The sequence below is a fragment of the Podarcis tiliguerta genome (assembly GCF_965153285.1).
Source record: "Podarcis tiliguerta genome assembly, chromosome: Z".
Lineage (NCBI taxonomy): Eukaryota > Metazoa > Chordata > Lepidosauria > Squamata > Lacertidae > Podarcis > Podarcis tiliguerta.
The window spans coordinates 36,152,139-36,178,253 of record NC_139553.1 but is presented as its reverse complement, the minus strand read 5'-3'; the positions used below and the strand labels follow the sequence as shown (position 1 = coordinate 36,178,253).

At 40.3% G+C, this 26,115-nt stretch overlaps 1 protein-coding gene across 2 annotated transcripts in view; it reads left to right on the top strand.

Moving 5' to 3' along the window:
* PCDH11X (protocadherin 11 X-linked) overlaps positions 1–25,432 on the top strand; it is a 726,435-nt gene extending 701,003 nt beyond the window's left edge. For both annotated transcript variants that reach the window (XM_083422245.1, XM_083422246.1), the window contains 2 exons: positions 17,187–17,619; positions 20,928–25,432. In XM_083422245.1, the coding sequence (XP_083278371.1) occupies positions 17,187–17,578 (392 nt within the window). In that variant the 3' untranslated portion in view covers positions 17,579–17,619; positions 20,928–25,432. The remainder of the gene's footprint in view (positions 1–17,186; positions 17,620–20,927) is intronic.
* Positions 25,433–26,115: the final 683 nt, after the last annotated feature.

Sequence of the window (26,115 nt, the reverse complement as noted above, 5' to 3'; positions counted from 1 at the left end):
AAATGAAAGAGACATTTGTTTAGTCCACATTTTAAAGTGAACTGAATTAATTTGTCAGTCCTTGTCAGGGACTGGGCAGAGGAGGAAGAACAGTGGAGACTGCCTCCCTATCCTGACCCTTTCAGGGGAACAGGAAAAGAAAGACAGGATAGATTTACAACAGGGAGGTCACATCTCTGAGGCAGATGAAGGGAGAAGTTGGGAAATAATGGGAGAGCAGGAGCAGCAGCTGGCTGACACGTTGTCATTAGAAAGCATTCCAGACCCACCATCTCCCAGAACCTGGCAAGCCTTAAAAGTAGGAGAGCAAAGAGCTTGAAGACAGAGGGCACATAGCAGCACCTATGGAAGTGGTGATGATGATGACAAATGAGGAAGAGGGAGAGATGGAGGGTGGAGATTGACTCAGGACAATGCCGTTATCTGAGAGGCTGCGTTCTATAGCCTCTCTCTGTAAAAATTGTAAATAAAAAAGGACTCTAAGAAACTTTTCATTGGCTTTATACTTTCCTGGGCAACCAGCTGGGAGCCGCTGGCAGCCTCCTGACGGTCCTAGAGTTATATGCGACTCGGAATGCGGGTGTCATTCAAATTATGCACTTTTCTGAATTTTGCAATGCACTTTGATTTTTTTTAATGCACACAAATGTCTGTTGGCAAAAAGCTGTAGAAAATGTGTAGATGATGATGGTCATAATGATTTCTATTCCACCCTTCGTCCAAGGATCACGGGGTGCTTTGCAACATAAAAACACAAGAATAAATGACATAGTGGCAAACATAAACAATAACACCACTATTAAAAGGCCATAGATAGTATAATTAGCCAAAGGTCTGGAAGAAGAATAGTGTTTAGGGGAACAATGCATTCAAAAAGCATACAAAATGTGTACAATTTAAATGTGAATCTTTCATTTTTTAAAAAAAGAAATCCACAAAACAAAAGCTGCATGAATTTCAGTGAGCAGGGTTCGTTCACCCATGGAAAAAAAAAATCCTGTTCAGTTGGAACGTGTGATTTGTCGCTTATCAAGGATTTGCATAGTATGCATTTGATAGTTTCACCAGCAGAAAATACAAACTATTGTGTTCATATAGGGTGGCTGTAAATCAATTACAGAAATGTCACCTCCGGATAATACCCCATTAGCAGTGCCCTGTATGCCATTTGCTGTCCCCTTATGTTTATTGATAATTAAGAAGCAGATTGGGATGTCATGTTAACAATAAGTGCCAAGTGTCCTTTTTATCCTTTGCCATGAATATGAAACAGTGCTCTCTCTCGCGCGCTCTCTCTCTCTCTCTCTCTCTCTCTCTCTTACACACACACACACACTCACACACACACACAATGATTGTTCCATTCATGTTGGATGACAAATGGCACCATTCTTCTCCTAATGTGGCTGCAGGGTTAAATGACTTTATTATTATTAATGAGTCATTGCTCCAGCTGCCCAGAAATGGAGGAAATAGAAAACATAAGAGACTGAAGTCTGAATAATTACCAGTCTAATTACTACCTTTCACATTTCATTCATCCGGGGGATCCAAAGGCTGTCAAGCATCCTGCTTTCTCTTTCCCCTTTTTTTAAAAAAAGTCTTTAAAAATTATGACCCTTTTATGCATCTTAATGTTAGAAAAAGAGGAATAACACAAAAATAATCAAATATATCAACAGAAGTTGCTAACAACATCCAGATCTACAGCTACATGTTGTGCAAGTGAAGCCTATGTATTTCATATGATAAGCTCAGTAAGGCCACGAAATAAATGAGTCTCACCATTTTCTAAGTGATTCAGTTTTGAACGGTTTATTTTTTTACTTTCTTACAATGTATTGTGAAAATTAACTGTGCTGCTAGAGCATAAATCAAGGGTTCATGTGACCACGTAAAAGTGTCAGTTTTTACATAATTCAGTAGACACAAAAATGATCAACAAGTAGATGAATATTTAACATTTCATTAGTAGTTTCCATTATCATTTCCCCAAAAGCCTATGATTCCAATGCACCTTAAGACAAGATCACCTTTATTTTCAGCAGAAAACCAGCTTATTGTATTATCAGCTTGAAATGTCTTTAAAGCATTTATTTGGTTCCAAAATACCATTTAATAACTAGTCATTTTTAAAACAAATTATAGTATATTGCCTATCTAAATAAGAGTACAATATTTTGAGATAGCATCATATTATCTACCTCCATAGTTCTTTTCCCCTTTTGGTAAAAGAAAAGTCTAATTAGATATATAAAGGAAATTAGGATTCTGCAGGGGGGGAGGGTGGAATCCTGACAATAATCTCAGTTGTGTATTTTCCAAAATAACAGAGGCACTGGTCTAATGAAGCAATCCCATGCATGTTTATTGAGAAATAATTCCTACATTTTTAACAGGGCTTATTGCTGAATCAGTAAGCTGGGGAAAGCTTTCTCCATTTGTGGTAAATCTTCTCTTTTGCATACAGGAGTTCCCAGTTTCAATCCCTGGTATCTTCAGTAAGCACTGGGGAAGATCCCTCTCTGGAACCCTGGAAAGCTGCTGCCAGTCAGTGTAGGCTGCACTAAGATACATTGACTAATGCTGACTTGGTTCCTAACATTTTAATCCTGTTAAGAATCAAAGCTCATTTTCTTCAGCGGGGCTTGCTTCCAAGTAAGTGGGTATAGGATTGCATTCTAAGTGTAGAAATGTAGGCTAAATCCACATTGTGGTAGTGGCAACATATCTGCTGGAAGCTTTTTTTCTATGTTTATTCCATGGCTCTTCCAATAAGACATTTTATATGGAATTGTCAATATCTATATCCCTTAGGCTTTTTAAAAAAGATAATACTGGTAATTTGCTACTACTTCGAATGGGAAAGAATAGCTATCATGGCCCTTTCTATCATATGCAATTTTATTACTTATTCATGGTGTTTTATTTTAAATCCCAGATAAATCAAAAGACAATCTCCTTCCATACAGATTACTTTCCCTCCCCTGATAAGGTCAGTGGTATTTTTGGAATGAGTTTATTTTCAGCAAAAATTTTCATCTTTACGACATTTATTTTTCGCATAAAAGATTACACCATGTTGGAAGGGCTAACTCCAGAAAAGCAAACATTAGTTTAAACATATGAATATAAAAAGAGCCCTGCTGGGTCAGTCTAAACACTCATATTCCCCAGCATTCTTTTCCCACAGTGGCCAAGCAGAGACCTATGAGAAACCCACAAGCAGAACCCCACACAGACCCTCCAGGTGTCCCTATTTTCCAGGGAAGTCCCTGATTTAGAAAAGCCGTCCTGGTTTCTGCTTTGATCCTGGAATGCCCCACTTTTCCATAGGATGTCCCCATTTGCATCAGAGGAATGTTGGAGGGTTATGCCCACATGTGATGCCCAGCATCTAGCGTTCAGAGGCATGTGACCTCTGAGAATAGCCAGTAGCCATGGGGGGGGGCAGAAGTATGTGACAAATATATTTATAAAGAGAATAGGCTTGTATGATATGCATGAAATACATATATACAATGACTAAATACAAATCCTAGGGGAAATGTTTTCAGGGAGCACCTGCTATTCATTGCCACTTCTTGAGTCACCTCTGGGTAGAACATAAGTGATGAAATCATGATGGATCGGATCAATGACCCATGTAGTCCAGCATCCTCTTCTCAAAGTGGCCAACCAGATGCCTGTGTGAAGCAAGACCTCAGTACTATACCAGTGATGAAGGGTAATTGTCCTTAAACAGGATATTATAATTATTATCAACATATATTCCAAAGTATCTTAACAGGTAGCCTAGTTCATGTCCTGATCATTAGCAATCTCTATCACCAAGAGAACAGCCCAAACAAGATGGCTAGGACTGAGCAAGCTTCTTGCTGGAGTGATGTCAGATAAGGAAGCAGGCTCAAAATGTTTGACCAAGGACCATGGACAGCAATCCTTTAGCTGAGAGCAGGAAGGACTAGTTGCCTCCTTGATGCAACTTTATCCTAAATTTTGACATTTGAGGTGTATTTTTTTAGGACCCACCTTATTTATGTGTTTCTAAATTGTTTTGAACTGTTTTTAATATTACATTTTAATTGTTGTAACTTGTCATGGGACCTTAGGCCATAGCTGTGAAGTCAACCATGGAGAATCAGTACACTGTTGAGAATCAGTACACCATGGAGAATCAGTACACTGCTACAACATACCAGTTAAAATATGGTTTCTTTGGTTCATTCATTGCCTCCTTGTAGGAAGCAATATTTTGGGCTCCAGGGACTTTGTCAGTGGATGCTCTGCACAGCCTCCTTGATTCTCAAAGGAGACAGTATATTACTCAGATTTGAATTTGGGCAGTTGAATGTAGAATTTGATGTTTGTGGGTCTACTTAGTATGGGTCAGAAATTAGCTCTGCCTGCTGAAGGATTCCAAGGACTCAGGGTATGAGACAATGACAGTGCATTAGAATTGACTGAGCATATTATATTGCAGAATAGCTTCTAGTTTAGTTTATTGCCACAATTTCAGACATTTTATTTACCAAGAAATAGAATAATACACTTTAGTAGATTGCCTTTCGGGATGCTGAATTTTATACATTTGTCAAATGTAATATTATATCATTACACATACATTTTTGTTTTGTTTTGTCTTCCATCACAAATGGTTCCATAGAACTTTCAAGAAAAGCAGAACAATTGCCAACCATCTCTTATTCTACAAGTTACAGAAAAAGAGGAAAGCAGTTTACTCATTGATACTATTGATTTCTTAAAGGAAAATCACCACAATTAAATGCCTAAGCAATTTTGTATTTCCACTCAACCCTATCAAAGGCTTTTTATAGAATTTTGGAGGGATGGAGAGGGACAGCTGCTAGCTTACTTAGTGCTTTATGCAGAGCAAAGTACATTATGCCTAGGTCTCACTGCTGTCTGATCATGTTGCCTCTTTGTTGTTGTTTATTGATTTATATATATTTCCAAACCACTTAGTCAAAGAGCTAAAAAGTTTTCATAATACAACCTGAGTAAATCACAGCTAAAACCCACAAAAGAATATATACATACATGCATTAAAAAAAAAACCCCAGATAAAATCTGCACAGCTTTTGAAACAAGTATAGATAACTACATTATATTTGGGTAGGCTTCATGAAATATTTTAGTATTCAGCAGACATCTAAAACAGTATATTGGATGTGGCTGCCTAATGTCAATAGGCAAGGAAGTGCTGCCAGACTAAAATAATGACTTTTTGCAAATGCAGAACAAACTTTATGTGTTGCTTGTAAATGAGACAAGGTGATACCATAAGTAAACTGGTCCTAAAGCATTACAGTGGTACCTCTGGTTATGTACTTAATTCGTTCTGGAGGTCTGTTCTTAACCTGAAACTGTTCTTAACCTGAAGTACCACTTTAGCTAATAGGGCCTCCCGCTGCTGGAGCATGATTTCTGTTCTCATCCTGAAGCAAAGTTCTTAACCCGAAGTACTATTTCTGGGTTAGCAGAATCTGTAACCTGAAGCATATGTAACCTGAAGCGTATGTAACCCGAGGTACCACTGTAATGGCTTTATTTACTAATAGTAAAACCTTGAACTTTGCAATAACAAAGTGGCAGCCAATGTGTAATATGCACACAGAATCTTACTCATCAGCAATCACACTGAAGCATTCTGCCTCTGATAGTATTATTTCCTTTCATTTTCACCAAAAGTGATGCCAATATAGGATTTAATTTCAGGTCCATAGAGGCTGATTGATGTTATGAAAATGGGAAAAAACAGGTCACAGGATATTTTCTACAACCTTGTTTTCCTATGTTTCCTCTCTCCTGAAATCTGTGTTCAAACAAGAGTTTTCTTTGTACAGTTGCAAATCTGCATTGCAACCATCCAGGAATCATGGGACTTTGTTGACTGATGGGCCACTTCTATAACAGTGTATTTCTATTTTTCTAGTGCTAGCCCTGGCCCCTACTTCCAATGGATAGCTTTTGTGCAACCATTTCTATGTTGCAGTGTGAGGGAGTACTGGGGTGTGGGAATGAGAAGTTTTGGGAATGTCTGGGCTCAAAGGTTGGCCTCAGAGGTGTGGGCTGGAACTGGTGAAGTACTTTCTAGACTGATAAGATGCTGAGACATTAATGGAAACATTCTCATGCAAGGAACTGAGAATGTCACATTTGCTTGGGTAAGAATATCCATTAGCAGAGATCTTGGATTTACAGTTGAGATGCCAGTAAACTATGAATCTAGTTGAATGGGAGCACTTTCCATAATGATGTCATCTGGCAGGATCTAGAGCTATGTGCAAAATTATCTCTATTTGGGGAAATAGAAATCGAGAGGACGTTCTTCAGTTTCTCGCAGGTGGATCTCACCATTAGCAATAATATTAGCAGAGCTTCTTTCCCCCCTTAATATTTGCCCCTAAAGCTGTTCCCTATGTTCCTTATCTGATGTATTAGTTCTGTGTAAGCTGAGTGGGTTAGATCACTGAGGTTTGGTGTGTGGAGAGGTAACAGGTTTGCTTGTATGAGGATCTTGAATTATTCAACCCCTGGAACAGTTATATTATCTGAAAAAAGGGGACATGGAGTCTGTAGGAAGAAGTGAATTTTCCTGACAAGGAGTATTCTGTGCGCCAATGTCTTCTCCTGCCAGTTAATCCTCCCTGCTAAGGTTGTACAGTGTGATTAAGCAGCCTAATATGCAAAAGAGAATTGAAACTCCTCCATCCAGTTTATGAGAATTAAAATGTACTTTCCATTAATAAGTTTGATCTGATGACCCCTACTAATTATGCATGAATGCATGAACCTTTTTATGGGATTTTCAAGGTTTTAGCTGGAGGACAGAGTTCTTCCTTCCTATTTTTTCTTTTCTTTTTTTCATCAGCAGTAATGAGCAGTCATAGCTTCCTACCCACATGAAAATAAAGCTAAATGACATTAGTTTGGTTATATACTTCTCCTCTTAAGTGCCCTCATTTGGAACTGGCACATTTTTTAAATATATATATATTTATTTATTTTTGTGGGAGAAGACAGTTAAGAGACTTTTTTGTAGCAACATAATAGCATATTTTGAAAGCTTAATTGAAGTCAAGATTTCTTTCCATTGTCATTTGATTTAGAGAAGTGCTTTGATTTTTTTTTCTTTTGAGGTTTAAATAAGTGCTAAAGCAAATCAAGGGAGGGGGGAGTAGAATCACATCTGAAATCACAAAGACAGGCCTGAAGCCATAATTTTGTAATACAAAAGCCAAATATTCAGCTTGTTTAAAGATGTGTGTTCCACCTTGTTAAAAGTGTATATGCTACAGTGGAACGTCCAAAAATTTAGAGGCCTTCAACCAACATGCAATTCTGCACCCAGCTAGTGAATACGAACCTAGGAAGCTGCTTTATATTGAGTCAGACCCATTGGTCCATCTTGCTCAGTATTGTCTACACAGACCGTCAGCAACTCTCTAGGATTTCAGTCAGGGTGGAATTTCCCATGCATAAAACCATGGTCCCACTTCAGAAGCAAAGACCATGTGAATTCAGCCAGAGAGAGCCAGGGCATGAAGAGCCTGGAGGTGTGGGAGAGAAGAATGTGCATGACTGCCTGCCCATTTTACCACGCTTGCTCTCCAGTAACTCTCCAGGATGTCCTCTTTTTCCAGAAACCCAGTGATCAACCCCCCCCCCAAATATTAATCCTATATTTGGGCTTATCAGCATAAGCTCAGGGGTGAGGATGAGCCTCCACTTATCATGACCAGTGGCAAAGGGAGCATTCCATTGCCTCTCCATGGCCACTGCTGCCAGCTAGTAGGGGCTGCTGGACAGTGAGTGAGGAGGACAGCATGCTGCCACCGAGGCCCAGCTCTGCATGACACGCCATCTCTGAGGGGCAGGCAGAGGACCGGGCCACCCTGGGTGGGCAGAAAAGAGAAGCAGAGCGGATTACAAGGAGGGTATGATATCAATGACCAAGCTGAGATACATTTAGGATTATTCCTAAATGATTATTGACATGTGTTTCACAAGGTGATACACAAAATTGTGGGGAGACAGCTGTTCAAGGAATACCAGTGGGTGAAAAAGAACTTCTGTTTCAGTGTTTCTGGAGAAGTGTGCATGCACATGAAAGCTTATACCCAGAAGAAACTTAGTTGGTCTCTAAGGTGCTGCTGGACAATTTTTTATTTATTTCGACTGCGTCAGACCAACACGGCTACCTACCTGAATCTATATTAATTATATATCTTCATTATATTTTGGACACACACAAAACTGAGATTATGTGTGTGGTATACTGTACCAGATATCTATCAAGTTTCAGCAGCAGCATTTGAGTGTACCTCACCCAATCTTCTGTTCTTTCCAACCCCTTAGTCCCTGAGCAGGTACTACTTCCTCATTCTTAACACATCTTCAGTAAACTTTATAAAACACCATCACCAATAGGCTTTGCATGCATATAAAGAGGCTTCTCTCATTTAAATGATAGCATATACCATGTTGCCAGTGACTCTTGATTAAATAAATAATTGAACTTAAGTGTATACACATCTGTTTAATTGGTGCTAATTGGCTCTTATATGCCTGGTTAATGAGGGAATGGAATAATTATGCAATTGTTAAAGGGGATATAAATGCCTTTCCACAATGGCCGGAGTTACCTTAATTTGGCTAAGCAGCTTTCAGTTAATTAGCCTTTGTTTCACTTACAAAGTGCCATCTTTAGATGCTCCCCCCGCCCAATAGCTGGATTGTAGTCCAGTTGACGAGCCATTGAGAATGTCATTATTTCTGCACCAGGTTTCCTTTAATCTAAACAGCATGCTGCATCCCCATGGAACTTGCAAACACATTTCTTGGTGGCAAGGCTGTGTAATTTGCTGATATTAGGGAATCCAATGCAAATTATGCCTCCCCATGCAACAGCGAAGGCTCTATTTTCAATGTGCTTTAATTTCTATTTGGCCATATGTATAAACCATCTTTTTTTAATGGTGGTTAACCCTGTTGGGATATCGCATGCCTGTTTATGTCAGAAAATATGATACACACACTGCTTCTGACTAATCTCTGCCTAATCAGGAACCAGTGTATTTCACTTAAGGCTGGTGAGAGATCTGGATAAATACTAGACTTTACGTCCCTTGAAATAGGGATCAGATATTTATTCTTTCCCCCAGAAACCTAGGAGCAACCTGAGACCTGCAGTACCTAGCAGAGACTCATCTGCCCAGTCTGTAATCTCCATTTTGAGGCCAATGGGAATATCCAGTGTAAAGATACCCTTGTTCTGCTGGTGAAACATTGTTTTGCAAAGGAAAACACAAGTGCATTACCAAAGATTCTTGTGCAATAGATTTCACAAGAAGCAGCCACTGCACAACAAGCTTCCATGATGGCAATTCCCTGACAGCGGGGTATAAAACAACAACAACAACAACAACAACAACAACAACAACAACAACAACAACAACAACAACAACAACATTCATGGGCATTGGCTTTGAGCAATCTGGTGCCTGTGGGTCTACTTTGGATGGATCATAGACTTTCTCATTCACTTGTTGAATGTGTATCTGCATACTTCCCTTCATGCATCTCTATGCTCATAGAGAGCTATCCTTTCTAGCGAAGTGAGTGGGTGAGCCCTTATGTATCCACAATGCAGGTTCAATATGTGGCACTAGCAATTAAAATGATACCAAGTAGCAGGGTGTGAAATATCTCTGTGGCTTTAGATAGCTGCTTCCAGTCAGACTAAACCAACCTTCACTAACCTGGTGCACTGCAACCACTTTCGATTACAACTCCTATCCACCGCACCCAGCTGGGGATAGCCAGGAGGTGAGCAGTTCAAGGTGGAAGTCAATTTGATAAGGAAAATCTTTGTAAGGGCTCCTATCTGAGAATAATATACCTCTGAAAGCATGTTGAGTTGAGGAACAGTTTACTTCAAGGAAAACAGCTGGGGCTGATGGGAGCTGTAATCCAAAACAGTTAGAAGGACACCAGGTTAGCAAGGACTACACTAGACAGTACTATACTATGTAGACAGTTTGATAACAGCTAACGTGCTGTGTTCTTATGTGGCAGCCACATAATCATTTTAGTATTGCTGCTGCAATTATTTTTTTAAAAACAAACAAACAACAACAACAATTTACATTCCAAAGGGAATGTAATGCTTTAGAACAACCAACTAGACTGTCAGTGTTGGCACATGGGACAACAGCAACTTTTATGCCCACCTGGTTTAATTAAACAAAAACAACAACAAAACCAGGTCATTGGTGACAATTCATGGATCTTCAACATATCTACAGCCTATTCAAATATCCTGTTAATGTGATGGGGTTTAAGAGGTTTCTGCATGATAAAGTATGTGAAGAAAACATTTTGAAATAAGGACATTTAGACTACCCTGAATATTCCAAGTATACGATGAACTCCTTTTAAATAGCCCCCTTTAAATACTTGATTGGTTTAACGGTCTTTATCAGTCATTTGTATCAAAATAGTATTACTTTTCATCCAAAATCATTGTAGTGTTGTCTGATATGCCCTGTTAAATAAAAGAAGCTCCTATCAATGTTTTAAGAAGGAGCAGTTCAAAAGTGAAGCGACTAATGAAATATTAAAACAAAGCCGTTGTTATTTATACCTTAAATCTAGCTCAACGTACCACCTTCATTCCAATACGGATGCTTTAATGTTTTGAATATGCATCAAATTCTCTGTAAAATAATGCAGAACCATTACAATTCATTACAATTTCCCTTTTAAATATTTAAGGATTGAGGAGGAAAGAAAGGGTGTTTTTTTTTGTTGTTGTTAATGTTTATCCCCATGGGAAATTATTAGTTGCAAGGAACCTGCTCTCAAGCTCTTTCTAGGATAAATTAACAGGATTGCCCAATATTATGATGAAAATGTATGGAGAACATATTAATTTAACACAAACTTTGGAACCAAGGGTTTCCTTTTCCAATAATATAAGACAGTTCACTTATCCTTGATTTTTTTTTCTTTTTAAAGAATAAGCTCTTTATAACAGACCAAAAAGTTAAAAGAAACCTGTCAATGACTAATGTGCATTCTACTTCAGTCTATGATTAAAGAACTGTAAAGCTTAGGAACTTTTAATCACAGTCTTATTTTCCCCTCAAATTTATTTAAACTTATATGGGAAAACTAAAATATTCATGGCAATCTGTTCCCAAAGGCATTTTATTATTAAACCAAAAAGAAAAGAAAAGAAAAAAAGGTAGAGTATATTATAACAGCAATCATTTTAGGGGTTCTACATTAAAGTGTCTTGGTACTGACCTCATTAAAGCAACCCGACTTATACTAACAGACGACTTCTACTTTGTTCTTCATTTTTACTGTCATTTCGGGTCTCTTACATAGCTAAAGCTGCTAAATTATGGTACCCAAGTGGCTACTTCAGGCCACCAGAGTAATTCTGAGCCATAATTTCCTCACATTAGGCCACACTTCCCGCATAGACGGGAGTACAACCTCTAGCAAGAAACCGGCATATTCCTTATTAGCTATTGGCTGACATGAGCAGTTTAAGCTTGTCATCGGCATCACTTGAGCAACTTCCTGCTGAGCAGATAAGACTGCAATGTGCTGCTGGAGCTGTTTAATAAGAAATGTTCCAGCAATTGAGAGAGCCACTTCTGGGCTGCCGAACGAATGATGCTGGCCCGCCAGCCATGTATTCATATATGTACTGTGTTGGGGAAATATGAAAAGTAGAACAGCAATGGCATAATTATGGCAATTTGCTTAATTGTGTGCTAATTGTTGCTTGCTTTGTGATGAAATAAGAGTGGGTGCGAAGGAAGGTTGGATGGCTCCCATCCAGCAGGGTGTCAAACTCTGTGTTGGCTTTTGTTGAGACTTAGCTAGACTGAACATTTCTCATTACACAACACTAAGGAAAATTCACTGTGTTTAAGTGATTTTTCTAGTGTTTTCTTTTCTTTCTTTTTTCAGTTGCAAACAGGCAGCTATACTATGATTCAAAATCCCAGCAGCACAGGAGTGGCCCATTTTTCATTAATAGAACAGTTCCATGGGGACACACAGGGATTTTCCAGAATGCATGCAGATAATTCCCTGGCTTGTAAAAGAGGACAGATGTTCCATATTGATAGGCTACACGAGTGTGTGTGTGTGTGTGTGTGTGTAGTTCTTCAACTGTGATCAATAGGAAAGTTAAGAACATATATAGCTGCCTAGGCTTCATGCACGTTTATTGTATATTTGCCCAATTGATTTCAATGTGACTATTAAATCTTGGACAAAATATATGCTGCTTGACTAGAGTAGATGTGTTCACATGCTGTGTTCAACAAGTGTACTTTCTGTGTCCCTGTGTGCACAAAAATATCAGCTGTGTAATCATATAATTGTTCACATGCAATGTTCAGTCTGTGTATACAATAGTTGAGCTGAACAAACCAGTTAGTGTATGTTCTTTAACGCCAACACTTGTAAATGTGTATGAACATTGGAAGCCATGAGTCAGATGATTGGTCCATCTAGCAAAGTGTCAGTGGCTCTCCTGTATTGCAGGCAGGGTTCTCTCTTAGCCCCAGCTGTAGATTCCAGGGATTAAAACTGGGAACACCTGCATGCAAATTAAATGCTCTACCACACTAAGCCATGGCTCAGCTTTTAGAGACAGCTTGAAATAGTCTTCATTGTAATGTGTGAACAAATCTAGTGTCAGACGAGCTCTGAGGAGTCTAGGCTTCAAGTATCACCTCCACCATCCATCTCACTAAGTGCCTTCTAGCAGCTTCAGTTGGTTCACCAGCTATGGCTGTTCCTGGACAGGGATAGTCTAACCATTGGAGTCCATGCATTGAGAACCTCAGGGCTATATTACGGTAATGTGCTCTACATGGGACTGACCTTGGGTCTGGTTCAGAAACTTCAGCTGGTGCAGAATGCAACAGTCAGACAGCTGATGGGTGCATCTGGGCAACAGCATGGAACACCATTGTTAAAACACCTGTACCGGAAGTCCATCTACTACTGAGCCAGGTTCAGGGCTTTTGTATTAATTTACAAAGCCCTAAACAACTTAGGTCCATGGTACCACAGGGATCACCTGAGCCCTTATATCCCAGCTTGATCACTAAGATCATCTGCAGGTGCATCACTGTTCATTCCTTGAGATGGCAAGGTTCACTTGATAATGATAAGTAGAGACTTTAGTGTCATTGGCCCAGTATTACAGAATACAGTGGTACCTTGGTTCTCGAATTCCGGGAGTCTGCTGTGCTCCTGAAACCATTTGAAAATCAAGGTGCTGCTTCTGATTGGCTGCAGGAGCTTCCTGCACTCAAGCAGAAGCCATGTTGGATGTTCAGCTCCTGAAAAACTTTCACAAACTGGAACACTTACTTCAGGGTTTGAGACGTTTGGGAGACGATTTGTTCGACAACTAAGCCATACAAGAACCAAGGTCCCACTGTACTCTGCTGGTAGAGAGGTAGCTGAATCTGCTGAAAACCTTTCTATTCTGTCAAGCCTATGCAAGCAACCAGGAACACCTCTTTCCACAATAGTTAATTGATGTTTGATTTTAACATATCTATCTATCTATCTATCTATCATCTATCTATCTATCTATCTATCTATCTATCTATCTATCTATCATCTATCTATCTAATGGTTTTATGTGCTATTATTTCAAACTGCATTGATTTTTTAAATGAAATAGTGGTGTAATATATCAGTGTACTTGGCCAAGGCACTGTTTATCAGTCAAACCTACCTTTGCTGGGTTGTTGTGTGAATAAATGAGTAGATACATTAGAACCAGGTACTGTATACTGCCCTCTTTGGAGAAAGTGCTGGACAATATATATATTGTCCCAGACACTGGGCACCTGTCATAACCAACATTAGTTATACTTGGAGAAGACCCATTGAAAGGAATGGATGTAATGAAGGTCCATTAATTTCCGCTGCTTTACTGTAACTTAGATGGATGCACTCCGTTTTCTTTGCCAGGCATATTGCAAGGCTGTTTGAGCTGTTGCTTTGAAGAAACTGGTTCAATTGCCCCTGAGGAACTATGTCCTGACACAAAACACACTGGGTCCAAGCGAAATGATTCATGTGCATCTTTGTGATCTCTATGGCATTTCCAAGGGCAGCAGCTATCAAATCTGCTTAATTTGTGGGGTTTCTGTTCCTTTTACATCACAGGAAAGCAAGAATGCTTTACCAGCCTCTTTGTTCTACTATCTACTATTATTCCTCATGGATAATCATATCTCGATCCCCATTTATGCTTGCTGTATCTGACTTTTGTCTCTGATAAAAGCCTCCCTCGATGGATAAGAAGAAAGATTTAGAGAAGTCAATTGGGTTAAGTGATTTAAAAAAACAAAAAAAGAACCTCAAGGATAGCTACTGGCAATACTGCAACAACCTTGATTCTTGTCCCACACTCCACTTCTATATATAATTACTGAAAACTCTTTTAACCTACGAGTGATACAGGCTGATGAACAATGAATAAAAGCCTTTAAACTGCTATGCTTGTAAGTCAAACTCAGATCTGTATATTTGAGGAGACAGGAATTCACCTGACAGCCTTAAAGGGGGAAAAAAGTTCTTATTTCTGGGGCAGACAAATTAAACAAATATGATCCCACTGTTTGCTCCCCAAAGCAATTTGGAGTTCAAATAAGAACAGGATGTGTACTTTTACTGTGTCTGTGTGTGATCGACATAAAAACAAAAAAAGAGAGACAATAGTACTTAAAACCCAGGAAATTCCGCTTTGCCCTGACTCTGCAAATAATGTGGTAGTTTGATCAGGTATGTGTACTGTAGCTATAAAATAGAGTCACAGCAGGTATATTATCCTGCAGACTTTCTCCTTTTTCTTCCACTTCACAGTGAAAATAGATTCTGGAAAGAGAGACTGAATGAAAGAATAAGAACAAATGTGGGGGGCCCTGCCCATATGGGTGGTTGCATTAAGATGCATGGAACACTTCTCCACCAACCCCAGTCTGCCTTTAGCCAGTCCCCACCCATTCCTGTTCAGGGTCTGGCACAGCTTGTCAGCTTCCTCCCCTCTTGTCTCTATGTTGCCGTCATAGACAGGGCCAGTTCAAGACATTTTATCACCTGTTGTGAACCACAAAATGGTTCTGGAGTAGGGAAGAATGGGTGAGTGAACAACTACATCCAGAACAAGGGAGGAAGAAAGATCTACATTGGAAACAAGGTGGGGAGGAGACCACCAGTGACATGCCACTGTATAGGAGGCATGGGGTTGCTGCCAAGGAGGTGGCAGATCCGGCCTCCAAGGAGTATACCACAGCCTTTGTTGCTGCAGCAGTGGGTGATGTATTCCTTGGAGGCCCAATCTACTGCTCTGTTGCCTCATCTTGCCTCTTGGGTAGGCCGGCCCTGCTCCTAGAACTCAGCATGGAGGAAGGTGGGGGAATGAAGTAGATCTGAGTCACTGAGCCACATCAGGTAGCCTCCACATTCAGACAAAAAGGCTGTTTCGCAAAAAAAAAAATCGGGGTTTAACCCAAAGTTTATGCAGGGTTGCCATATGTACTATTTTTCCAGGACACGTCCTCTTTTTCATGGGTAGAGTCACCATAGCTATCCATAGTCAAATGTGAATGCACTGGTGAAGCATATCCCAGCACTAATGCACTCTTCACTCACAAACAGAGTCCTGCTGGCTGCAGGGGTCTACTTAACCAGGGTGTTACCTGTGGCGAACATATTGACAAAGCAACACCCAGCAGGATTGAACTCCCTGCTCCCCATCTGGTTAATAGAAGGTTCAATTTAGTTTTCTGCAGTGTGGTTTTTGGGGTATGCGTGCCCTCCCTACTGTATGTTTAAGAGTGTTAAAAATTCTATTTAAATGTAAGTCTGACCCCTGAAGTATCTGTTTCTACTTTGGAATTAGGGAAACATGTAAATTCAATGTGCATTCCTAGTTTCTGTGTATATACAGAGATATAGAGCATGTTGCATTATGTCTGCAGGTTGCTTCTACAACAGTGGACAACTGTGTTATCTATAGCATCAAAGCTTAAGACTTCATACTCTGCCTTCAAAAAGATATCTTTGTATTTGATGCAAATGAGAACAAAAGCACCTAAATGAAGAGATCATAAAAACATGAAGAGTGAAAATAATTCTCTCTTTTTTGGTGTGCTGAAAATTATAGGAAGTGTAATTCTGTAGTGGGTGGAGTTCTATTCACCTGATTCAGAATGGGGCTATTTCCCTTCTTCTACCAGCATAGGAAAAAGACTACATATTTAATAACTTAAAAAAAAAAATACTTACAAACTTTCCAAAGGCCAGATTCTTGGGCTTCAGAAAGCTGCACAGGCAGTAAAACTTGGCTTAGTTACAAAGTGATGCAAGTTCCTAAATTACTGGTAGAGGAACTAAAGAATGGCTGGTGAGAGCCAAGAGGGGTGAGCTGGAGCCTCTAGCTCAAACATCTCCACATGCTGAGCTTCTCAGGTAGACTGGAGAGAACAAAGGCTTGATTACCTACCGGTAGTTCCTCTCTAGTTGAGGGAAGTGACTTAGCTAAGCCTGGCAGGACAGCATGCTCTATGGTATCAATCCCTTCATGCATTAATTCGATTTAAGAACGTTGTTATATGAGACTGGTTAACCTGAGACTGGTTATCCCACATGAAGCAGGCTTCAGATTCCCTCTCCAGCATCTCCTGGTAGGGCTGGGAGAGCTCCCTATCTGAACACCCAGAGGGTTGGTGCCAGTCGGAGTAGACAGTATTGAACTAGAAAGAGCAATGGATTGGTTCAGTATAAAGTGGCTTCCTATGTTGCTATAAATGTCCATAGTTAATGAAATCATACATGTATAATTACAATAAAGCTAAAGAGTTATTCAGTTGAATAGTGTTCTGAAACTTGTTACCCCAGAATATCACAAATAGAATTCACCAGGAATGGAGAACTTGTGTTCCTCTCACTGTTGCTGGACTCCTAACTCCCATGAGTAATAGCTGGCATAACCAGTTCTCAAGAACGATGGAAGTTGGAGTCCAGCAACATCTGGAGGGCCCCACCCCTGCTCTACAAGAAATAAATATTAATAATGACACCTAATCTTCTTCTCTTTTCTTTTTAAGCTATTGAAGTGAACCTCCAAAAAGCTCTTGCTGAAGCTTCTGAAACCTGCACACAAGAATGTCTCATCCTTGGCCATTCTGACAATTGCTGGATGCCTCCTTCCCTGACACAGTACCAGCAATCCAATCCTCCTTTGCCAGCATTCGGCTTCCAGCAAGGATGGGGGTGTGGAGCCATGCCAGAGGGAAGGCACACCCTTGGAAGGCCCCTTCCGAAGGATGATACTGACAAAGGCCAAGGGGGACCCAGGCCTCAGTTCTACAACACCTGCGAAAGACACTGCACCAGTGAAGACCCAGTCAAAGTCATTCCTCTTGCAAACTTCATCCCGGCCCAGGCAGCCTCCATATCTGGGAAGAACGCTACTTTGATCCATGAGCACCAACTATAAAGGCATACCTTGACAAATCAAGCTATTTCGGGCTTTAAAGTGTGAGTGTATATAGGCACAGCTTAACACAATTATAATGCATATGCAAACCTATTCAGGTTTGTTAATATTCATGTATATAAGAATTCTGAGTTGAAGCTGAAGACCTCTATCCTAAGTAACAAGTTAAAGGAAATTCAGCTTAATCAGTATATAACAGTATGCAAAAAACAAAAGGAAAAAGGGAAACAAAAAAGTGTGATTCTTTCCCCAATGAGCTGTCATGACACAAAATATCATTTAAAGACAAGGCTGGTCTCCCTTTTTTGATAGAAGTGACAGCAAGTTTTGGAAAAGATCTGCTCAGCAACAGTCAAAGAGGAGAACTTTCGGATAAACTCTTTGCTTTCAGGTCATACTTTTAACTTGTACAGAATAATAATAATAATAATGAACACCCAGTATAATTATTATACTCATGACAGAGCCTTGCAATTCTTCATGAGGGAACTAAAAATGGAAAGCAAAGTATTCCTGTTATGTTGGTGAGTTCCAAAAGAGGAAACATTAGGAAGGGGTGGTATGGTACATGCAACCTACAATATGGCATGTGCCTCCCAGAAGACCAAAATGATGAAGGGTGGTATAAACTGTTTAAAACAAACACACAAAAGTGATCTGTTCACATGCACTTGAAGTACCTGAAGAGATCTGAGCCTTTGCAATGTTGCATTAAATGTGCAATAAATTTATTCTCCACCATAGCCCAGGGAACACACACCTACAATGTCCAGTATCTTCTGGCTTGATGAGGGCATCTTGCTTAGTGCTGGGTTTGTAAGCGAAGAAGGGCAAAGACATTTAGGAGAGGAAGGGCTGGTGTGGTATCACAAAGGGTTGCAACAGATCGGTCTCTTCCAGCCTTGCAAACTGCAGGGAATTTGATGCGTTGTTTCCTCTATCCTACCTGTGCTGCAAAGCTATCACTGAGAAACTGGTGATGAGGTGTGGAGAGGGAAGATTTTTATATATATATAAAAATGGGGGTCCATCTGGGGAGCACATTTTGTGTGTGTGTGTGTGATATCCTGCAGATCCACATGCCATTTAAAAAAGCACAATGGCATGGGCCCCATCTCCACTATGCATGTAAAGCGGTACTGTGCCACTTTAAATGACCATGGTTCTCCCCCCCCCCAAAAAAAATGTAATTTGTTAAAGTGTGCCGAGCATTGTTAAGAGACCTCCACTATTCCCCTCACAGAGCTTCAATTGCCAGGGTGGTTTAATAGTCAAACCTTCTTCCCTCTGGGAATTATAGTTCTGTAAGGGGAATAGGGGTCTCCTAACAACTCTCAGCATCGTAAATGAACTACCATTCCCAAGATTATTGAGTATTTAAAGCAGTATGATAGGGCCACCTGCAGGTGGGGCCTAGATCCCAGCCAAAACAAGGTCACAATGTAAATGTGATGGTGTTACCGCAATAAGCAGCCATTCCGTTTTTGTTATGTAAAACATTAAGGAGGGAAATGTTTTATTCTAAATGGGTGCAAAGAAGGACTATACCTTCTAGCATCTGATTTGATTTGGTGAGCTATGATAAACTGCTGCAGCAGCAATCTGGGGGGAAAGAGGGGGCAATATAGAATCACATGTCCCCTCCCTGGCATTCAAACTGATTACTAGCTTATTTTTCCCTCCTTGACATTTTCACATAACTGTTCCTCTGACAGGCTGCAAGGTGCCATGACACCATCAGGTTTACAGCATGTGGTGAATAAGCAGAAGTATAAATAGCTCCTGGCAGGGGCATTTCCCCTTTTCACCCCCAAACATTTTCTCAACAAAATTAACAAACCTACAAACTAGGACAGAGCAATAAAGAACCCAAGCTAGCCAACTTGGAGGAGAGTACCATTAAACCTTTTACAGCACAATCCTAACCATGTCTTCTGAGACATAAGTCTTATTGAACTATGCTAGTTAAGAGGGGTTGGGATTCTAGCTTTAGGCAGGGGAAGCAACAAGAAATTTCAGCTTACCATACAGGAGATGATATACCTCTTATCTTCCACTTTTTCACGTATTATTTTCACAAGTATAGGTCTGATCTGCAAAACTTCCCCAAACCAAGACATAACCTCCCTTATTTTGGAGTATGACTCCTTGAAGTCACACACACACACACACACACAAAATCAGGGGTGCAGAACCTCAGACCTGGAAGTTCAAAGCACCATTCCAGCCTTTCTAGCCCTTGTAACTTTCCCCAATGCTATGTTTCCCTATCAGGCCACACCCATCTCCTCTGGTCATACCCCGCACCAGACCAAGGCTACATGCTCATGTGCTTTTTCCTGAGTGGAATATGTCCCTGAACTGTGATAGAGAATAGGTGGAGAGATGTGCATGCAGGGCATAGAAACCTCTGACATTTGCACAGCTGGAGTGTAGCCTGCTGTATAAATGTAAGAGCCACACTTGTTGCTCTGTACACTTTTGTGTCTGGCTCCACCTACATGTTGCCTTTCACCCTATGCATCACTGGCCAGCCCCCCCCCCCCCGTGCGCCTTCTTTGAAGTTTGCCCACACCGGAATGCTTCCCTTCAGCTGAAAAAAGAATCCCCCAGCTCTGCTGTATATTATGTCTCTGTGGGTGGCTATAAAGATTCCTAACTATTCTTATGCCCCTCGATTCCCCAATCAATTTATGAGTTGTGTTGTGCCTGGCCCATGCAGAGCTTATATGAGGCCCAAGTCCCAAGTCTTGTTAGACTTAGATTATAAACTGAAACAAAAAAAAGAAAAGAAAAGAAAAGCAACTGGTCCCTGGTGGGGGCTCCCAACCAGCTAAGCCATCTGAGGCCCAGGGCAAGTGTACCTGATTGCCCTCCCCCACCCCCACCCCCCACTCTCTGCATGGGCCTGTGTTGTGCCTCTTGGTGGTAAGCAAGTATCCTCTAGGAGACAACATTGTGATAGTGAATGTATGTTGTCAGTTCTTGTAGGTTTCACTCTGTAACTTCACACGCTGTATGCAAAAGCCATTAGGCAAAATAATTCTTGGCATTTTTTGCTCAGTCTATGCTGAAGCAAATCACTGGCATTAGTCTAAAGAATGAGAGGACCAGGAAGCAAATGTTTGAGGGATGTAATTATGAAGTCCCCCTTGTTAACGTTATTCTGTAGCAGCTCAAGGTGATGTACCAGAGAAGATTAGACATTCATGACTGATCTCTGTGTGCTAGTTTTCATATACAGTATAATGAATAGCGAGTAAAGGCTATACCGGGTACAGAAAATATGTCTTCTTCTTTTTTTTAATATGAAAGAGTCCTGATCCACTTGCTTTTTCTTTCTCCCTAGCCTTTGATTCCTGCAGTCTTGTACATTCTGCAACCAAATAACCTGTCTGTAACACAATCGAACAGCTTTCCTAGCTCCAATTTTACTTTACCACAGACAATCGAAATTTGATGGAGAGAAGGAAGCAAAGTGTGATTGAAAAAAAAAGAAGAATCTTTTCCTGTGAAAAGAACTTCATGTAGGCTCATCAATGTAACTTTAAAATCTGTAACTTATGAGCAAACCTCTGTGTGTATAATTATTGTAATATAAAATGGCTTGTAAATTTATTGAAATTCCTGTTGCCGAGGGTTCCAATGAATGCTAACAGAGTTTCTCTGTATTGCCCTCGGCAACTATAAGTAGCTTTATTATCCCCACTGTTATTCTGAACACATTTTGCTTTTAACATGTAATGTAAAGTAATACTAATAATAATAATAATAATTACAAGAGAAGTTTCACTTTTAACTTTCCAGTTGCATTTAATTCATATAAAGCTCAGGCTATGTTATTGTGTATCTTTCCCTAACCCCACAAAATGCTTTGTCTGAGATAGGGCTCACTGCATGTAAATTCTGGGATACATGTTAATGCTTTAGATACTGACACAACGACTCAACACTAATTCAAGCACAGTAAATACTTTGACAAATCAATCAGAAAGCAGTTTCGGTTCCAGGAAACCTTCACTTAAGTCTTCAGTGTTCGCTTTGTATTTTAAAAAAAAAAAAAGCTTCTTTGTTGTTTTAGAAAATAGTCGACATAGGCCTTGATCATGCACATGCACACATAATTGTTAAGTTTGAAGTTTACTTCTTCCATTTAAAAGTTAATCTTACAAAATATTGTTTATATGCCCTATTGGCGGGGGGAGGGGGAGGGGGCGGGGAGAGAGAAAGTTGATTAAGTTTGCATTTAAAGGCTAGCAAATCCAACCAAGCTTTTCAGCTTGTAGAAGGTGACAGACTGTGCTGGAGAGCTTTTTATAGCCATGGGGGCTGCCAACACCTTTTAGAACCTTTTGCATAACTGGGGTTCTCAAATGTGCTATGAACCTCCATGGAATTATAAGGCTCTCACTGCAAATAGTCTCTTACCACACAAGGAAGGCAAGGAAAATGTTGCTAGAGAAGTGGGTGGTGCTATCACACTCATCCCACTACAACCCCCCTCCCATGTAGCCCTCTTTCTAGTGCCTAAAGCGGGCTTATGGGTGACCTAAATGTCTGCACCTGATAAGAAACGAGTGGTTGTGGAAACTTCTCTCCCAAATTATAACAAGCTTGTAGCTTTCATACCAGATCTAAGCTCTCAATACATCCATGGGGGACAGGGTATATATGCTATATTACAGTTGAGAAGCAAGACCTTACTCCAACCACAATGTCAGTACCTCCAGAAATGCTTCTTATGCAAATTCGCAGTTCAGTGGTATATGCTGGAAAATTCTGCTTGGTTATTTTGCCTGCTGGATACCTAGATCTCAAAGATCTGTGGATTGCTCACTTGACTTGCTTGTGCAGGTCCAATTTTTATGGGATTTGCATAAAAGAACTTAAAGGTGATTTTACCTAGTGTTTGTTCCAACAAATAATAATAATGATGATGATGTTATTATTTATATGGCCCCCATCTAACTAGGTTAGCCCAGACTAAGATTCCATCAACCTATGTGTTGGTATCTTTGATTTCCCATGGGCATAGGAAGCCCTGCATTGACTTCTGAACCCTGACATAGAATGGCAAGACTACTAAATTATGACAAAATCATTGGTAAAACATAAAGTTTCCCCAAACTAGCTTTCTTATATCCACTTAAACAGCTAAAATATTGAGCTGACTTTACCCATCCATCAGAATTAAATGGCTTCATCTCCTAATGGCAAATTGAGAGTGCTGTCATGGAAAATCAATACACAAAAAAGTTCATAGTTAACGTGTATTAAGACCTTCATGGTTCCTGCTAGGTCTTGCCACAATATATTAGGGGAGGGGGGAAATTGTGTCAATGAACTTTATGGTGCTTTTAAGCTATATAGGAAGAATTAAATATCAAGACTTAAAACTACTGGGGGGGATTAGATTTCTTGCATTTTGAATGGTTACTACTAATGCATTCATATGCATAAAACCATCCATGAGGCAAGGTGAGGAAACAGCAGGCTTCAGAGAGTTGGAAGGGGTGGCAGATTTGGCCCCCATGGGCTGTGCTGCTCACTGCCTCTTGCAACTTGTTGGCTGCTGAGCTTCCACTGCCCACTGCCACTTCCTCTGCTGCCTGCCATGTGACCATCCTCCACCATTGAGCATTCCAGGGAGGAAGAGGAGGAGGAGGTGGTGAGAGGCAGCAATTATTATTATCTTTGGCAGCTCCAATAGAACACCCTGGGCCGCCCATGACATAGTGTATTATATTAATTATTATAATTGCTTCATCTGCATCTCAGGCTTCCTCCAAGGATCTCAAAGAGATAGATGTTACATTTAGATCAACCCTTTGAGGTGGGTTAGACTGAGCAATGTTATTTTAGCCCCAAGTCACCCCAGTGAATTACATAAGTGAGTGAGGGCTTGAACCCAGGTTTCAAAAGTCCAGACTACTATTCTAATGATCACATTTCTAATGGGTCCCCTTAGGTAAAAACTGAGTTTCTCTCCGTACCACTAAACAGCTGATGATGCTATGTTGTATCGCTTATCTTCAGTATAAAACAATTCATTCCAATAGGGGCTCAAGGCTTTTCGAGTGTTCCAATCAAGCAGTAAAAACAAACTGCTGCCTGTTCTGCATGAAACTGAGATTTTTACATGTTTGAGCCCTCAGATTTGAACACTTGAAACACCCACTTATTCTGTTCTTGATGCCTTCAGCTAAACAGGCTCTGATTATATATATATATAAAATCTGTGTGAGAAGTTTGATAACAATCAGACATGTGGAATTGAAATCTGATGTCTCATTCACATGTGCAAGTCATCATGATGAGGTCATTAAGTGACGCCTATGTGAACCGACTAGAGAGCAAAGTATGAGCTACTATGGGAGTAGAATCTCTGTTCCATACACAGATGTACCTTAGCTAATGACCTCCCATATTCATACAGAGAGAGAGATAGAGCACTTGCTCTCAGAAGCTCCATGTGCACTTCCATTCATTTTTATTCCTTTTTTTAATTGGTTAGGAACATAGGTCAGATAATTGTTCATCTAGCTTAGTGTTGCCTACTCTGTCTGGCAGCAGTTTTCCTGAGTCTCAGGTACAGGTCTTCTCATCATCTAATGCTCGATCCTTTTTTAAACAGGAAGTGCTGGGGACTAGTAGTGGCCAGTGAAGTGATGTTGATGGGGCAGCGTTACTCTTCTAGCTTCCTAACACCGTGGGTCACATGCTTACTGAGAAATAAAAGGGAAGGGTGCAGCACAGCAAGATTGACTTGGTGCAACATGTGGCAGCAGAAGCATCAGATTGGCTCTGCCACCATGCATCACTCTGGGCCAAGCTCCATGGACGTCAGTCCTCCCCTGAAACTACAAAGCTCATTTATGCCATATTGTTTTGGATGGGCTAGGCTTAGTGGCAGAGATCAGTGTTGCATGCAGTAAGTCCTATATTCAATCCCTAGCATCTCCAGTTAGAGCTGAGAGAGATCCCCGCCTTAAACTTCAGAGAGCTTCTAGCCAGTCATTGCAGACAATGCTAGACTGCATGCATCAATAGATTAGTGAAGTTTCCCATAGCTTCCCCCACTTCCAAAATTGTGGTTACGGATTCACATGGGACAGCCAGCATACTACTTGATGTCTCACACCAATAACTACTTCGCTTTTAATTTTGAATGGAGGAACACTTATCTGGGTACACATTTCATTGGGTGCACAAATCTCTCCCTTCATTGACAGAAATTCCATGCAGGATGATATGCCCCTTACAGTGTTTATAAAGAGCTCCAGAGGAGGAATACAAGCCGCACTCTTCAGGCATTCTCTAGTCATTTTAATTAATCACATGAGGGGGTTTGTGTGCACAAACAAGTGTGCTCGTTGGGCCCCATCACCACCCCGATAATCCTCCAAACTCAGAGAGAGAGAAAACTCCTGTACTTGTGGAAGCTCCCTACCCTATAAAAAAATTATTCTGGCTTTTTTCAATTCCTCTATTGTCCCCAGTCTTGGGCTAAGTTTCACGTTTTCTGCACTAGTTTGCATAAATGCACAGCATGTCCCCCCCCCCCCCAGGGTGTTCATTTTTGTACATGTTTGTTGGCTTGGGGGTAGCATTGCAATATGTGTGTTCATTCTGAAGGATGGGTGTGTTTCAGTTCAAGTTTTGTGTCCTATTTTCCCCAATACAATTGTTTCTGTGCACATTTTCTCTTAACATTTGCCATCTTTCTTTTGCGGGGTGGGTACAGGTCTTTTTGGTGAGAGATCGGGGCTCTGCATGACAAATTTCAGGGAAGAGTACATTTTTCAGAAGATGCAGGTTTTGCATGATCATTTTAAAATGTGAACAGCTTAAGTAGTTTTCAGAATGGTGGTGAGGAGGGAGAGCTAATGCATATGTCCCTTTGCCACTCCCCTTCCCCCTCCATGGGTTTAATGAACTTGACTAGAGAATACTTGAAGAGGACAACTGTGCCTGAATTATCTAGCATACAAAATAATAATAATATGTGGACTCTTTCTGAGTCTTTCTTGCCAGTACCCAATAACATCCATGGACATTTACACATGTTACCATATCTAAGCAATCATCCAGTACCATCTGTGTCATCTTATTTAGTCATCTGGCTTATTTTACTTTATTTGCCTGAAATTGATTTATTTATTTTTTAAAAAGAAACTTAAAACTATATACTACAGTACTTACTGTGTAGCTACAGAGATTTATTTCATACTATATATTATAAATGGGAGGGGTGCACTTTTTGCCTTCCTCAGGTGAACAAAGTGTCAAACAATGTTTAAAACCAGGAACGGTTTTGTTTTAAAACATGTTTGTTGGAAATAATACTGTGTTCCTTTCTAGATGATTCACACATCTATGCACAACAATAGGTTTCTCCTCACTCTGCATTGGTTTGTGCAATGTGTGAAAACTGACTCTCTTTGTCTCTCTGACTCTCTCTCTCTCTCTTTCTGTCTCTCTCTATCTCTGTGTATATATATATAAAATTATAAATAAATATATATGGTGTCTGAGGT